Consider the following 17,853-nt stretch of genomic DNA (forward strand, 5'->3'; position numbering starts at 1 on the left):
ACAAGGAGACCAAGATTGCTAAAAGTAAGCATGCAGGTGCAGCAGGCAGTGACGAAGGCAAATAGTATGTTGGTCTTCATAATGCGGGAATTTGCATGCAGGAGCAGATATATTGCTGCAATTGCACAATGCCTTGGTGAGACCACACTTGGAGCATGGTTTGCAGTTATGGCTTCCTTATCCAAGGAAGGAGGTTCTGACTATGAAGGAAGTGTAACAAAGGTTTATCAGTCTGATTTCTGTGATGACTGGACTGATGTATGGAAGACACACTGGATTGACTAGGACTGTATTCTCTGGAATTTAGAACAGCGAGGGTGTTTCAGAAGGGTTGTTCCCGGTGACTGGGGAACCCAGAACCAGTGGTCACTGCCTGTGTGTATGGGATAGGCCATTTAGGCCTGAGATGAGATGGATTTTTTTTAACCAGAGAGTGGTGGAATTCTCTGCCTTAGAACGTCATTAAGGCCAAAACATTGAAAGTTTTCATGAAAAAGTTAGATATAGTTCTTAGGGCCAAAGGGATCAAAAGGTATGGGGGGAAAGCAGGAATAGGAGACTGAGTTGGATGATCAGCCATGATCATTTTGAATGGTGGAGCAGGTTTGAGTGGCGCGATGGCATACTCCTGCTCCTATTTTCTAGGTTTTTAAGACTGCTCATTGTATTTCGGGTGTAGTCTGACGAGTTCTTCATGTCGCTTTAACAGAACATCCCTGTTTTTATCCTCCATTTTCTTTGAAATAAGGGCCAACAGTACATTTGCTTCCCCATTACCACTGAACTTGGATGATAGCTTTTTTTTATTCATTCACAGGATGTGGGCAATGCTAGCTAGGCCAGGATTTATTGCCCATCCCCAATTGCCCAGAGGGCAGTGAAGAATCAGTCACATTGCTGTGGGTCTGGAGTCACATGTAGGCCAGATCAGGTAAGGATAATAGTTTCCTTCCCTGAAGAACACTAATGAAACTGGGTTTTTCTGATGTTCAACAACAGTTTCGCAGTCATCGTTAGACTCTTAATTCCAGATTCTTTTGTGGAGTTTAAATTCCACCATCTGCAATGGTGCATCTTAAATCTGAGTCTCCAGAGCTTTACCTGGGTCTCTGGATTACTAGTTTAGTGAAATATCAGTCTTGTTATCCACCATTAATAGTTCTAGTTGAGAAGTACTTGAACGCATTCCTTACATTAAATACACAAAATGTTTTTGGATTATAAGCTTCATTTAATTGAGTAGGATTACTGCGATTTGTGCTTTGACCTAACCTGTGTACTGATATTTGCACTTTTCATTCCGTAGCATGAATGTATCTCTATCCACATCGGCCAGGCTGGTGTCCAGATGGGCAATGCCTGCTGGGAGCTGTACTGCTTAGAACACGGTATCCGGCCTGATGGTATTATGCACAGAGACTGGACTTATGGAGCTGCAGATAACTCCTATGTTACCTTCTTCAGTGAGACAGGTGCTGGAAAACTTGTCCCACGAGCTCTGTTTATTGACTTAGAGCCAACCGTGATTGGTAGGTCTAATGAAAACTGGTTCTTGATCACCATTTTAATTTTCAGCCTTCATTTCTTTTTCTAAACATTGATTGGCATAATGATTTGGAACACTAATACAAAATACTGGGGTCACGGATGGTCCATATATTGCTAATCAAGTGATAACCACGACCATGAAAAATCTGCTGAGGATTGCATACATAAAGTGCGTATACAAAACACAATAAAGTGATTGAAACATACTGATACTGGAGAAAGCTATTCATTTGAACAGAGATAATAGGAACTGCAGATGCTGGAGAATCTGAGATAACAAGGTGTATAGCTGAATGAACACAGCAGGCCAAGTAGCATCAGAGGAGCAGAAGGCTGACGTTTTGGGGCTAGACCCTTCTGCTTCTCTGATGCTGCTTAGCCTGTTGTGTTCATCCAGCTCTACACCTTGTTATCTCTGTTAATTTGAACAGACTGGACTTGAATTCTCTCAGGCCTAAGCCTTCATCCTATCCAATAATACTTAAAATTTCTGACCCGGGTGTTTAAAACTGAAAGTCCCGTGCTTAACGACAGTGATAGAAGTACTTGCAACTTTAAACCTTCCGTTTCCTTTCGCTTTTACTGTCTTTTCAGTTCAGCTGTTGATGGACATGTACAGAAAAGCCAAACAAAGAAAAAGTGACTTCTGAAAACTTCTTACTCTTTTGTCTAGATGAGGTCCGTACTGGCACCTATCGACAACTCTTCCACCCTGAGCAGCTCATTACTGGCAAGGAAGATGCTGCCAACAACTATGCTCGTGGACACTACACCATTGGCAGAGAGATTGTTGATCTGGCACTGGACAGAATACGCAAACTGGTAATGCAGTGCCAGAGGTCCAAGTTCAACGTCACTAAATGCATTAAAGATAGCAATCTCAGAGTATTCCTCCTCTGCCCCCAACCACCACCATCCTCCACCACCAACCACCCCCCCCCACACACACACACACACACACACACACACACACACACACACACACACACACACACAACAGATGAATTCTCAGTCATACCTGAGAATGGGAGATGAATGAACAGAGGTGAGTGAAGGAAGGTCATGAACCAATCCATGGTATTGTCAAGCGTGCCTTTGTACATTGGTATGTGGGTGAGGGAATGGAGGAAGGGGAATATTGACTACTTATTTACCTTGCAGCAATGTCATATGTTTCTCAGTCAGCAGGAACTTGGAAGGAAGCAAGAGAATGGAGACATTTGTAAAACATTTTCAGTGCAAAAGTAAGATGCTATTGCATTGTGGTAAAATTTCAGCTGATTAAATTGCTCTATTTTTTTGACTAAAGGACTTACTGTTAGCAGTTACAATGCCGGAGATTTGCTCTTCACTTTTGGCCACAGGAAATTGATAATTGAAAGAAATAAAACTCCTGATGGCTGTTATGAGAACAAACAGTCTAACATTTCCAGAGCACTTTCATGACCTGAGGACATTTCAAAACCATTAACAGATGATAATATAGCATGAGACAAAATGGGAGCAGAAGTAGGCCATTCAGCCCATTGACCCCACTCCACCATTCAGTATGATCATAGCTCATTCTGGTTGTAGCTTTAAAACCACTTTGCTACCTACAACTTCCCCATTACTCCTGACTCCCTTGCAAATCAAATATCTATTTAACTCAGCTTTAAATATATTCAGTGACGCAGCAAAATTTCTTATTGCTATCTTAAATAGGAAACCTATTATTTTTAAATATTAGACTTCAGTTTTATCCTTCATTATGTAGAATAGAATAAAATAACTTCTTAGAAAAAATGATGTGGACATTGTTTCTTTGCTACTTCTGTAGCTTGTTGTACTGAAATGTTTCCCACAGTGCAACAGTAACTAATGTTCAAAATTGCTTAATTGTCTGGAAGGTGCTTTAGAATGTGCCAAGACCAGAAAAGATATTACATAAATCTAAGGGTTTTCTTCTTTCCTAAAATGAGGGGAAAGTTGTCTTTTGACCTCTTCTCCAATTTGCTTCTTTAAGACTTCTACCACCAGAAGAAATTAATAAGAACTTAATAAGAACTTTGCCTTTTCAGTTAAAATTGCTATTTTGATTCTTGACATAGTTAATCTAGCATTTATCCATTTTCTTGTAGGCTGATGATTGCACTGGACTCCAGGGTTTCCTCTTGTTCCATAGCTTTGGTGGAGGCACTGGTTCTGGTTTCACTTCCCTTTTGATGCAGTGTCTTACTGTCGACTACGGCAAGAAAACCAAATTTGAATTTACCATCTATCCAGCTCCTCAGATCTCAACAGCTGTAGTTGAACCCTACAATGCCATCCTCACAACCCACACCACTCTTGAACATTCTGACTGTTGTTTCATCGCAGACAACGAAGCCCTTTATGACATCTGTCGCAGAAATTTGGACATTGAACGTCCGACCTACACCAACCTGAACCGGCTGCTCGCTCAGGTTGTGTCCTGTATTACGTGCTCACTTCGCTTTGAAGGTGCTTTGAATGTTGATCTTGTAGAATTCCAGACAAACTTGGTTCCATATCCACGCATCCATTTTCCTCTGATTGCCTATGCCCCTGTCATCTCTGCTGAGAAGGCTTACCATGAGCAACTCTCGGTGGCTCAGCTCACCAATGCTTGTTTTGAGCCAGCCAACCAGATGGTCAAATGTGACCCTCGCAGTGGCAAGTACATGGCTGTAAGTATGCTCTATCGAGGGGACGTGGTGCCAAAAGATGTCAATTCTGCTATTGCCTCCATCAAGACCAAACGTTCCATTAGATTTGTGGACTGGTGTCCAACCGGTTTCAAGGTCGGCATCAATTACCAGCCTCCAACTGTTGTACCTGGTGGGGACCTGGCCAAGGTGCTGCGTGCCGTGTGTATGTTGAGTAACAGCACAGCCATTGCTGAAGCCTGGGCTCGCCTCAATCACAAGTTTGATCTGATGTATGCCAAGCGTGCCTTTGTACATTGGTATGTGGGTGAGGGGATGGAGGAAGGGGAATTCTCAGAAGCTCGTGATGATTTGGCAGCCCTGGAGAAAGACTATGAAGAAGTTGGTATTGACAGTGCTGAACTTGACCGTGAGGAATATTAGAAGACTTAAAACTTTGTTCCAAAGATGAAGCTAGCAAGGGTTAATAAATGATTAGCTTTTCTGGTCTGTGCAGTTATCTATCATGTCTGTAACCACAGAAGCATTTCTTGCCGTATTGACTTAAAAATAGAAACTGTAGTGGACTTGATTAAGTGGTGGTGTCTAGGACGACACTCATGTTAGTTAAAATAGTGAGTGTAGCTGGGCCATAGTAGTTCACTTTGCCCTGCAGCAGTAGATGTACTGAACAATTCAAGGTCCTGAGAGGTATCGACAAGGCAAATGTGGAAAGAATGCTTCCTCTTGTGGGTGACCTCAGAACTGGAGGTTCAGTTTAAAAATTAGGGGTCACCCAGAAAAGAGATGAGACTTTTTTTTCACTCAGAACGTTGTGTGACTTAAGAACTCTCTTCCTCAGAAGATAGTGAAGGTGGGGTTTTTGAATATTTTCAAGGTGGAAATGGATACATTCCTTATGGGCAAGGGAATCAGACATTTTTGGGAGTAGGTGGGACTTTAGAATTCAAAGCACAAAACAGAGCATGATCTTGTTAAATGTTAGAGCAGGATGAATGATCTGCTTTCAGCTCCTAATTTTTATGTTTGTCTGTATAACTGGCCTCAGCACAACCAGATTGGCAACATTGATCAGGATCCCAGTGTCCTTGGCAGTCTCCATGCTGGCTATGCATTGGTCAACCCTTGAAGTTATTGTGCAACACACCAGCCAAAAATTAAAACATTTATACAAGTAGTGTATGGACTTAAAAAAATTATTAAAGGCAATGTTGTGGGGTGTCTGTTTCTGGGCAGATCTGACCAGAACAGGGTAGGGCTCTGCTCTGATACACGCTTCATTTGATTCCTCTGCTGTCAAACACCACAGACTCCCATGTGAATGAATGTCTCATTCTTTAGAATGACACTGTAGCCAGCAATCAGTGCTTTTAGGAAGAGAATGTGAATGGGTGGAAGGGAAGAAAAGTTAGCAGGTGAAAAAAAGAAAAGAAAAAGGATCTTGCTGTTTGTAATGCTTTTACTGCAGTAATAGCACTGGGAACTAAATTAATTTCCCAGGCATTAGCCATTAATTGTGCATGTGAATAAACAGTATGACTGGACACTGGAGCCACAACAATAGTCAGTTATTTCCTGATCCAGTGGGGACACAAATCTTCTATGATACCTTGTACAATCGTTGAATATGTTTTTATTGTTGTAATAAAATCATGTTTGTATGAAACTATTAATTTTATTAGTAATGTCTCAATTGTTAATGAACAGTACATATACATCCATTGATTAAAGGATCATTGAAGAAAACATTCTGAGTATTGCATCTTAATGATAAAGCTTTTGGATAAAGCCAAATTATTTCATAAACATTATCCTGGTTTCCTTTATGCATAGTCACTCCCTGATCTGCTGTTGGTTTTCAGCATTTTCTCTTTTGTTTTCAGTTGACTCAATAAAAACTTGTATTTACATAGCATATGAAATCTATGTGAGCCATAGGAGATACCAAGATAGATGTCCTGAAGCTTGATCCAAGAGCTGTGATGTAGTGCAGCTGTTGTACATGGATCTGGTGATGCCATTGCGATCTGCAGTGATCACATCTGCAGCGAATGTTAGCTGCTTGAGGAACTTTGCCTCAGAATAGATGAGCTGGAATCTGGGATGCATCAGACAATGGGAGGCATACTTGGACAGTGTTCAGGAGGTAGTCACACCCCTTAGTTTAATCACATCAAATTTAGTCCATTGCCAGGCATACAACAGTGTGACTGAGAGTAAAGCTGGTATGGGCATCCAGATTTTTCTATTGAAGGAATCTCAGCCAGTGCCTTTGTCCAATAGGTACAAGTTTCTTATTCCTATTGTTGGGGATTCGAGGAGAGAGATTTCAGTGAGAATGATCAAACTGACTACAGCAAACATCTCTTCTGGACTGGAGAAGAACTTGGAATGGGAGGGCAAGGATCCAAATGGTGTGGTTCCCCTGTAGGAGGCAATGGCATTGGTAAGAGTCAAAAAGAGGTTTTGCTGAGGGATTGCAAGCATCTTGGCTCTTAAGTTAAATGCAGAACCGCAAAGTTTATTATCTCTAGGTTATTACCTGAGGCATGTGCAAATTGGCATAAGCTGAATAAGATCAATAACGTAAATGTGTGGCTTAAAAGTTGTTGCAAGAAAATATAGTTTTGATTAATGGGCACTGGTATTGGGAAAAGAGACCTGTTCATTTGGAATGGGCTTCATCTGAATCAGCTGGAACCTGTGTCCTCGTGAAGTGAATAACTAGGGTTGTAGGTAGGACTTCATACTAATTAGCAGGGAGATAGTTTAATTGATGAAAATAGAGCCACAGACTTGTACAGCATGGAAACAGAACCATCAGTCCAACTTATCCATGCATGTGTCCTAAATTAATCCAGTCCCATTTGTCCCATGCCTCTTTCATATATACCCATCCAGATGTCTTTTAAATGTTCTAACTGTACCAGCCTCCAACACTTCCACTAGTAGCTCATTTCCATACATGCATAAGCTCTGCATGAAAATGTTGTCCTTTAAGTCTCTTTTATAGCTTTTGCCTCTCACCTTAAACCTATGCTCTCTAGTTTTACAGTCCAGTACCCTTGGGTAAATGACCTTGGCTATTCACACTATTTCAAGCCCCTCATGATTTTATAAACCTCTCTAAGGTCACCCCTTAACCTCTGAAGCTCCAGAGAAAATAACCCCAGTCCGTTCAGATTCTCCCTATAGCTCAAACCCTTGAACCTCAGCAACATCCCTGTAAATCTTATCAGCACCCTTCGGGTTCAACAACATCGTTCCTGTAGCAGGGAGACCAGAATTGCATGCAGTACTCCAGAAGTGGTCTAACCAATAACGTGTACAGCCACAACATGATCTCCTAGCTCCTATACCCAATGCACTGACCAGTAAAGGCAAGTGTACCAAATGCCTCCTTCACTATGCTATCTGCCTGTAACTCTACCTTCAAGGAACAATGAACCTGCACTCCAAGGTTTCTGCTCAGTCGCTCTCCCCAGGACCCTACTATTAAGTGTATAAATCCAGCCCTGATTTGCCTTGCCAAAATGGGACAACTCACATTTATCTAAATTAAACTCCATCTGCCACTCCTCGGTCCATCTGATCCAGTTCCCATTGTACGCTGAGATAACATTCTTCATTGTCCACTGCACCTCCAATTTTGGTGTTGTCCACAAACTTACTAACCATTCCTCCTATTTTCACATCCAAATCATTTACATAAACGACGAAATGCAGTAAACACAGCACCAATCCTTGCGGCACATCGCTGGTCATAGGCCTCCATTTCAAACAATAGCCTTCCATCACAACCTTCTGTCTCCTGCATTCAAGCCAATTTTGTATCCAAATGGCTAGCTGTCCCTGGATTCCATGATCTAACTTTGCTAACCAGCTTACCATGAGGAACCTTATTGAAAGCCTTGCTGAAATCCATATAGACAATGTCCACTGCTCCTCTTTTGTCAATCTCCTCTGTCACTTAAAAAAACATTCAATCAGTCAGTGAAGCATGATTTCTCACCCACAAAGCTATAGTGACTATCCCTAATCAGTCTTTGTCTTTCGAAATGCATGTAAACCCTGTCCATCAGAATCTCCTCCAACAACTTATCCACCATTTCTGGATTCTAGCATTTCTGAAGAAGGGTCTAGACCGAAAACATCAGCCTTCCTGCTCCTCTGACGCTGCTTGGCCTGCTGTGTTCATCCAACTCTACACCTTGTTATCCACCACTGACTTCAGGCTCACCAGTTTACAGTTCCCTGGCTTTTCCTTACCTTCTTAAATAGTGGCGGAATATTAGCCAACCTCCAGTCTGCTGGCACCTCACCTGTAGCTATAAATGATACAAACATCTCAGCAAGGGGCTCAGCAATTGCTTCCCTAGCTTCCCACAGAGTTCTGGGATACACTTGATCAGATCCTGAGGAATTATTCACGTTTATGCGTTTCAAGGTGTCCAAGTTGCAAAAATGGAAAAGAAACGATTAAAGGTGCAAGATGAATGGTAATCACATGTAGCAGGGAATAGCCAGAAACTGGAAGCAGTGTCAGTAATAATGGTAATAAAAAAGTTGAAACTTAGGGCCCTTTACTTGAACGGGCACAGCATGTATATCAAGATCAATAAATTGATAGCACAAATAGAATTAAGTAAATATGACTTCATAGCTATTATAGAAATGTGCTTGCAGGGTGACAAAGACTGAGAACTCAATATTCAAGAATATTTGACATTTTGGAAAAGTAAGCAAGAAGAAAAAAAGAAGGGTAGCTTGATAAATGAAGGTATCCAAGAAGTGCTGAGCAATGATATAGGTACAATAGATTTCAATGTGGAATTGATTTAGGTTTAAGGAATAGCAAAAGGAAAGAGGCCATAGGTGAGAATTGTTAGTAGGCGTCCAATGAGCTACCTCACTGTTGGACAAAGTATAAATCAGGAACTAATGGGGTTGTGTAAAAAGGGCACTACAATTCTAATGGGTGATTTCAACTGCATGTGAATTGGACAAATCAGATGGACATTGGTAATTTAAATCAGTAATAAATATATAGGTTAATGAAAGCTCTGGACAATGTTGTGCCACCACTGCTGTCGGCCGATTGTTTCTCCTTTCATTCCGGCTGCGTCTAACTAACTACTGAAAACATATTTCTTTCAAAAAAAAGCATTTCTGTGACAAGCTTGTCCCAAAATACCCCTCCCGAAAATCTGTCTTGTTATGAACTGTAACAATGTGGTTTCAGTGCAGATGATCCTGGTTTTGTCAGATCAGTTTTGCTTTAATCAAACAGGTTACCTGGGGTTGATAAAGTGTGAGGCTGGATGAACACAGCAGGCCAGGCAGCATCTCAGGAGCACAAAAGCTGACGTTTCGGGCCTAGATCTAGCATTTCCAAGGGATTTGGGGGCACATATTCACAAACGTACATACGTACAAATGTTGTTGCTCCAAGTCTGTGGAGGTACATACAGTTTGTAGACACATTCTTATTATTAGTCTAATATAACATGTGGAGCTGGATGAACACAACAGGCCAAGCAGCATCTTAGGAGCACAAAAGCTGACGTTTCAAGCCTAGACCCTCTCGGCCTGAAACGTCAGCTTCTGTGCTCCTGAGATGCTGCTTGGCCTGCTGTGTTCATCCAGCTCCACACTTTGTTATCTCGGATTCTCCAGCATCTGCAGTTCCCATTATCTCTTATTATTAGTCTGATGGCTTTGTGACCTCTTGACTAATATTTTGAAAAAAGTTACTCAATATGTGTGCACAGGGCAAATCAGAGCAAGACTTATACACTTAATGATAAGGTCCTGGGGTGTGTTGCCAAACAAAGAGACCTTGGAGCACAGGTGCATAGTTCCTTGAAAGTGGTGTCCCAGGTAGACACAGTAGTGAAGAGGGTGTTTGGTACATTTGCCTTCATTGGTCAGTGTATTGGGTATAGGAATTAGGAGATCATGTTGCTGCTGTACAGAATTTTGGTTAGGCCACTTCTTGGAATAGTGCATTCAATTCTGGTCTCCCTACTTTAGGAAAGATGTTGTTGAACTTGAAAGGGTGCAGAAAAAATTTACAAGGATGTTACCAGGGTTGGAGGGATTGAGCTAAAGGAAGAGGCTGAATACACTGGGGCTATTTTCCCTGGAACGCCAGAGGCTGAGAGGTGACCTTGTAGAGGTTTATAAAGTCATGGGGAGCATGCATAGGATGAATAATCCATGTCTTTATCAAGGGTAGTGGAATCAAAAACTAGAGGGCACGGGTTTAAGGTGAGAGGGGAACCATTTAAAAGGGATCTAAGGGGCAGCTTTTTCACACAGAGGATGGTGCATGTATGGAATGAGCTGCCAGAGGAAGTGGTAGAGGCTGGTACAAATACAACATCTAAAAGGCATCTGGATGGGGACATGAATGGGAAGGCTTTAGACAGACATGGACCAAATGCTGGCAAATTGGACTACCTGAGTTTGGGATATCTGGGTGGCATGGACAAGTTGGACTAAAGGTTCTGTTTTTCATGCTTTACAGCTCTGTGACACAATGTTAGGCATTATCCTTCAACTGCTGGGAGGCAAACTTTGGTCATTTTCTGAAAGTTGTCCGTCACAAACAGTTATTTTAAGTTGAAATAACACAGTGTGGAGCTGGAGGAACACAGCAGGCCAGGCAGCATCAGAGGAGCAGGAAAGCTGATGTTTTGGATTGGGACCTTTTAAGTTGAATGTGTTTTTGCTGAAGCACCAGCTACTCAACATGCTCTAAAGCTTGGGACAGACTTTGCAAAGGCTCCCTGAGGGAGAGGAAACCATGTAACACCCCTCCTCCACTTAATAATATTTCTTTAAATGTGTAGAGCCTTGGTGAGACTCCCAGGGAATATTGTGTGCTATTTTGCCTGTCTTACATATGGATGATACACTCACCGAAGAGTGAGTACAATGGAGGTTCACTACATGAATTCCTGGGATGAGGAGAGATTAGGCAAGTTGAGATTGTACGCCCAGGAGTTTAGAAAAGTGACAGGCTCTCCCATTAGCTTACAACCATCAACTTTACAACTTTAAAGGGACTTCATCAGCTCTGATGCTGCTTCTGTTGCCTTGAGGTAGTGAAACATTAACTATTTGCCTTTTTCTTTTCCTTTGTGTCAGTTAACAGCCATGTCAACTGGAGAATTGGTTCCTTTCAGTGACTACATCAATGTGTGTCTCTATTTGTCTCCCTTTGTCTCTGTGTATCCACCTCACCCCCTTGCATATTCTTTGACTCTTCTTCTGTCAATATCCCTCATTTCCCATTCCTGCTGTGTGTAAAGGCTGAAACTCGGAAATAATTTGTGTGGAGCTGTTGGGAGACTCTTTCCTCATGGCTGGAGTATCTCGAGCTATGCTCACATTCTTCAGATAATGTGTCTGTTACTTAGAACAGAGATAAAGAGACACTTCTTCTCACAAAAGTTGTGACTCTTAAGAATTTTATACAAATCTCATTCAAATTCCCAAAATTTTTCATGGATTTCAGGACTAGGGTGTATATTTTTAAGGTGAGAAGAGAGAGATTTCAAAAAGAAATGGGGCAATTTTTTTACACAGGGGGTGGCTTGCGTGTGGAATAAACTTCCTCCGGAAGTGATGGACATGGGTACAATTACTACATTTAAAAGAGACTTGGATAAGTACATGAATAGGAAAGATTTGGAGGGATATGAGCTAGGACTAGTTTAGCTTGGGATTATGTTTAGCATGGGCTGGTTGTTCTGAAGGGTCTGTTTCCATGCTGTATAACACAATGACTCAACAAGCTTGATGCAGAAAAGATATTTTCTCCAGCTGGGGGGATCTGGAACCAGGGGACAGAATCTCAGAATGTGGGGCAATCCTTTTAGGACTGAAAGAGAGGTTTTTTTTCACTCATATTTGGAATTCCCTCGAGGACCAGGAAAGCTCAGTCATTCACAGGATGTGGGTGTCACTGGCTAGGTCAAGATTAATAGATTTCAAGATGTTCATGACATTAAGGGATATAGGATCATGCAGGAATATGGCATTGAGTTAGTTGATCAGCCATGGCCTGAAATGGCAGAGCACACTCCAAGAAGCCAAGTAAGGCTTCTTCCTGTAATTTGAGGCATTCAAGAGTACATTGGATGATTAAGATAATAAAATGTGATGCTGGATGAACACAGCAGGCCAAGCAGCATCTCAGGAGCACAAAAGCTGACGTTTCGGGCCTAGACCCTTCATCAGAGAGGGGGATGGGGAGAGGGAACTGGAACAAATAGGGAGAGAGGGGGAGGTGGACCGAAGATGGAGAGTAAAGAAGATAGGTGGAGAGAGCATAGGTGGGGAGGTAGGGAGGGGATAGGTCAGTCCAGGGAAGACGGACAGGTCAAGGAGGTGGGATGAGGTTAGTAGGTAGCTGGGGGTGCGGCTTGGGGTGGGAGGAAGGGATGGGTGAGAGGAAGAACCAGTTAGGGAGGCAGAGACAGGTTGGACTGGTTTTGGAATGCAGTGGGTGGGGGGGAAGAGCTGGGCTGGTTGTGTGGTGCAGTGGGGGGAGGGGACGAACTGGGCTGGTTTAGGGATGTGGTGGGGGAAGGGGAGATTTTGAAACTGGTGAAGTCCACATTGATACCATATGGCTGCAGGGTTCCCAGGCAGAATATGAGTTGCTGTTCCTGCAACCTTCGGGTGGCATCATTGTGGCAGTGCAGGAGGCCCATGATGGACATGTCATCTAGAGAATGGGAGATTGGATGATTATTTGGATAGAAGTTGTGTTCAGGGACATGGAGAAAAGGCTGGAGATTGGCAGTAGATAATTGAACTGGGCAGGCATGATGGGCTGAATGGCATCCTTCTGTGTTGTAAAAATTCTGTTTCGGTTCCCACCTTCCCCTCCAGTGTATTCAGACAAAGAACGCTTTACAATAAAATATACAAATGTAACGTGTCATAGTGAGGGACCTAGAGTAGTGAGGCTAAATTGTCTTGCATTTGATATTTCTATAGATAATTTTAATCAGCTTGTTCAGAGGTGTCATTGCACATCTCGAAAACAGTGGGACTTGAATCCAAGCCTCCTAGGTCAGAGGCAGGGGTATTATCACTGCAGCATGCAATACCAAATTTCAACTCTCACGTATTGAACCATTACATACTTTATCAATCAACCTTTATTTCAGGGAGAAAAAAAAGACCCTTTTATCCAACAGAGAGACCACCTGAACCCAGCCTGATAGAGTTGACAAAGTTGCGAGCTGCTCCTGCAGCCTCTTGGTGCCCACAGCCTTACTGACTGACCACCGCTTGGGGGAGCCAGTGAGCGCGCGTGCGTCCTGGGACTGGAGGGATTTTTTTCTGGACGTTTCTGCAGCTTATTGTCGACGTCGCGGTGAGCTCAGAGTGAAGGGCAGGCCGGCAGAAACACACACACACACACACAGAGAGAGACTGACAGCTCACTGAAACAGCCAGGTAGGAGCATTACAACAAAATACTTTATTAAATTCTTTAAAAAAAACCTCTCCTTAGCCCTGCTCCACCGGGCAGTGGAGATGAGCCTGTGTTATAACTAGCTGTCTCCTAAGACTTGTTCTGTTGTTAGCATTCTGATCTTAAACAGCTTTCTGAAGTAAAGTCAGTCAGCATTTGGAAGCCTGTCACCACTAGAAACCCACCTTCTTCCAATTTGTTTTGTTGTTGCTGGGATACATTGTAACCATCTCATTGTTTTGCTGAATACTTTGTAACCCTGAGTGCATCTTCTCTTTGTTTCACTTGTTACATTGTGGTGCAATTGTTACTTTGTGTCTAGACTTCGTTACTTCGTGGCTGTGGCACGGACAGGGTGGGGGGGCCTCAGGTTGCTGCATCCCCTTTGGCCCGCCTCCTGTAGCCGCCATCCCAGTCATTCCCATTGATCGCAACGGCTGTCAGTCATTCTCTGCCCCTCCCCTCCCCTAATCCTTGTGCAGTTTGCAAATTAAAACAGAGAAAGTACTGGAAGAATGGGGGGGGGGGGGGAGAGAGAGAGAGAGAACGAATTGTTCTTTTCAGGCCATCCTCAACCCCCGGGAGGGGTTGCCAAATCCTCGAGAACGTTTCCATGGCGTTATTCCCAGAGCATTGAGATCCTGTGCTCAGTGCCTAGCGAGGTTAATGGATGTATCCCTTCTTCAAAAACATTTCGTCACATTGCTGTTTATGGAATCCTGCTGTGCTCAAATTAGCCATCGCCTTTCCTACATTGTAACCATGACTACATCTCAAATATATGCTTCATTGGTGCTAAAGTGGGATGGCACTGGGATGTCAGCTGGTTGAGCAAATGCAAAACTTTCTAAATCTCTGATTTTTTTTTTTAAAAATGCACTTATCATTCATCTATATGTCGTGAACATTAGTTCATAGAATCTCTACAGCACGTCCATACTGACCACCTAAAGAGCATGCCACCAGACCCACCCTACCCTGTACCTCCCAAGGCTAATCTACCTGACCTACACATCTCTGCACACTATGGGCAATTTAGCATAGCCAGTCCACCCGAACCTGCATTTCTTTGGTCGGTGGGAGGAAACCGATGAAGACATGGGGAGAACGTGCAAACTCCACACACAGTTGCCTGAGAATTGAATCGAACCTGGACCCGTAAGGCAACAGTGCTAAGCACAGATCCACCATGCTGCCCAAATAAGGCCAGGATTTATTACCCATCCCTAACTATCCCTTGAATTGAGTGACTTGCTGAGCTGTTAACATAGGGAAATTAAGCATCAGTCACGTTGCTGTGGGTATGGAGTTACAGTGAGGCCAGGTAAGGGTGGCAGACTTCTCTCACTGGAGAACATTAGTAAACCAGATGAGTTCTTACAACAGTCCAAGAGTTTAATGGTCATTATAACTGATACCACTATTGTTGTTCCAAAATCACTGAATTAAAAACGATAGAAACATTTAAGGGGCATGTAGACAGATGCAAGAACAGGCATTGAGTAGAAGGACCATGTGCAGGAAGATGGGCTTAGTTTAAAATGGCATCATGATGTGCACAGATATACTGGGCCAAGGGACATATTCCTACGCTGAACTGTTTTGCATTCTAAACTTAACTTGCCTAGTTGTGATGGGATTTGAACTTTTCACTGGATTACAACCCTGAAGGGAATGGCCTAGTGGCATTATCACTGGACTGTTAATTCAGAGACCCAGGTAATGTTCTGGTGACTTGGATTCAAATCCTGCCACAGCAGATGGTGGACAACAAAGTGTGAAGCTGGATGAACACAGCAGGCCAAGCAGCATCTCAGGAGCACAAAAGCTGACGTTTCGGGCCTAGAGCCTCTGATGAAGCGTCTAGGCCTGAAACGTCAGCTTTTGTATTCCTGAAACGCTGCTTGGCCTGCTGTGTTCTTCCAGCTTCACGCTTTGTTGTCTTGGACTCTCCAGCATCTGCAGTTCTCATTATCTCTCACAGCAGATGGTGGAATTTGAATTCAATTTTTAAAAAAATCCATTGTTGATTGTCTGGAGGGAGGTGGCAAGAACTGCCGATGTTGGAGTTAGTCAACATCGGTGGAACCGGAGGAAGACAGCAGGTCAGGCAGCATCAGAGGAGCAGGAGAGTCAATGTTTCAGTCTGGGACTCTTCTTCAGAACCAGGGAGGAGGAAGGGAGCTGGGAAATACAGGGAGGAGAAGTGGGGCTGGGGGAACGTAGGCGGGATGGTGATAGGTGGATGCAGGTAGGGAGTGGTAGAGATTGGCCAGTGGGAAGGGAGGGGCAGATAGATGGGAAAGAAGATGGACAGGTTGTGTCAGGTCAAGGAGGCAGGGATGAGAGGGAGGTTTGGATGTGGCATGAGGCTGGGAGTGGGAAGATTTTAAAACTGGTGAATTCTATGTTCAGGCCATCAGGCTGTAGGCTCTCAAGGCAAAATAATAGGTGTTGTTCCTCCAGTTAACGGGTGGTGTCATTGCGGCACTGGAGGAGGCCTAGAATGGACGTGTCATCCAGGGAGTGGGAGAAGGAGTTGAAATGGTTCGTGACCGGAAGGTGTTGTCGATCTTCTTTCCCACCTTCCTGTCCCACTACTCCCTACCTGCATCCACCTATCACCACCCCACCCATCCTCCGTCCCACCTCCTTGACCATGACACAACCTGTCCATCTTCTCTCCCATCCATTTGCCCACCATTCCCACTGACCAATCCCTACCAGCCCCCCACCTCCATTCCACCCATTTTCTCCCAGTTCCCTCCCTCTTCCCTCTATTTATTTCCCAGCTCCCTTCCACCTCCCCAGTCCTGAAGAAGTGTATAGACCTGAAGAATTGACTTTCCTGCTCCTCTGATGCTGCCTGACCTCCTGTGTTCCCCTCGCTCCACGCTATCCTATCCTTACCTGGTCTGGTCTACATGTGACCCCAGGCCCACAGACAATGTGCTTGACTCTAAACTGCCTGATAGGCAATAAGTGCTGGCTCAGCTAGCAATGCCCACATCCCATGAATGAATTTAGAAAAACTGCAACCATACATACAACTACTGCAGACACAACCACTGTTCGCTGTTATAACCCTTCGGGCTAATTCCACCCATTTTTGGGGGTGTATTTCAGATCATGACTCACTGCATTTAAAAACATGTATTTTTGCCCACAGATGATAATCCACAATGCTGTTGGTTTTAATGCATTGACATAGAACTTAGACCATAGAACATTACAGCACAGTACAGGCCCTTCGGCCCTCGATGTTGTGCCGACCTGTCGTGTTTTAGAAATGCTTGGACTAGGGCTCCTTTTGAGTAGATTAAATATTTAAAGGGAATAATCTGGAGAATCTTCTTACAAACAGATATCTCAACCAAGCAATCATACAAGCATTGGAATCAGGGGCAGGAGTAGCTCACTCAGTGCCTTGAACCTCCTTGGATATTCAAAATAAAAGTCACAGGTGATCTGATTTCTCCACATTCTTTACCTACCCCCAAATAATTAGCACAACAGGAAGGACGAGGTTGCAACGGAGGGGGATCAAAAGAAATTCCCAGGATGTTGCCGGGATGCAGCGTTTTAGCTGTGAAGAGGCTGGATAAGCTGGTGAGAGATAGCAGGATAAGCTGGTATAACAAGGTGTAGAGCTGGATGAACACAGCAGGCCAAGCAGGAAAGCTGACATTTCGGGCCTCGACCCTTCTTCAGAAATGGGGGAGAGGAAGGGGATTCTGAAATAAATAAGGAGAGAGGGGGAGGTGGATAGGAGATGGACAGAGGAGAGGATAGTTGGAGAGGAGACAGACAGGTCAAAGAGGCAGGGATGAAGCCACTAAATGTGAGTGTAGGTGGGGAGTTAGGCAGGAGATACGTCAGTCCAAGGAGGACGGACAAGTCAAGGCGGGGGCAGGATGAGGTTAGGAGGAGATGGGGGTGGGGCTTGAGGAGGGGCTAGGTGGGAAGGACAGGTTAGGGAGGCAGGGATGAACTGAGCTAGTTTTGGGATGTGTTGGGGGAGGGAAGATTTTGAAGCTTGTGAAATCCACATTGATACCATTGGGCTGCAGGGTTCCCAAGCGGAATATGAGTTGTTCCTGCAACTTTCGGGTGGCATCATTGTGGCACTGCAGGAGGCCTGTGA

The 17,853-nt window shown here is 43.8% G+C and overlaps 2 protein-coding genes across 6 annotated transcripts in view; both read left to right on the forward strand.

The window, feature by feature from the left end:
• The first annotated feature begins 1,315 nt into the window (after positions 1 to 1,315).
• On the forward strand, positions 1,316 to 4,637 carry LOC125454068 (tubulin alpha-1B chain-like). Its single transcript, XM_048534356.1, has 3 exons — positions 1,316 to 1,529; positions 2,222 to 2,370; positions 3,669 to 4,637. The coding sequence occupies exons 1-3, from the start codon at positions 1,349 to 1,351 to the stop codon at positions 4,635 to 4,637; spliced, it is 1,299 nt and encodes a 432-aa protein (XP_048390313.1). The 5' UTR covers positions 1,316 to 1,348.
• An 8,932-nt stretch (positions 4,638 to 13,569) lies between these two features.
• The window catches only part of dnajb2 (DnaJ heat shock protein family (Hsp40) member B2), a 65,183-nt gene continuing 60,899 nt past the window's right edge, over positions 13,570 to 17,853 (forward strand). For all 5 annotated transcript variants that reach the window (XR_009445966.1, XM_059647551.1, XM_059647550.1 and 2 more), the window contains exon 1: positions 13,570 to 13,691. The gene's annotated coding sequence lies outside the window, so the exon portion shown is untranslated. The remainder of the gene's footprint in view (positions 13,692 to 17,853) is intronic.

Source organism: Stegostoma tigrinum, chromosome 7 (assembly GCF_030684315.1).
Source record: "Stegostoma tigrinum isolate sSteTig4 chromosome 7, sSteTig4.hap1, whole genome shotgun sequence".
NCBI lineage: Eukaryota > Metazoa > Chordata > Chondrichthyes > Orectolobiformes > Stegostomatidae > Stegostoma > Stegostoma tigrinum.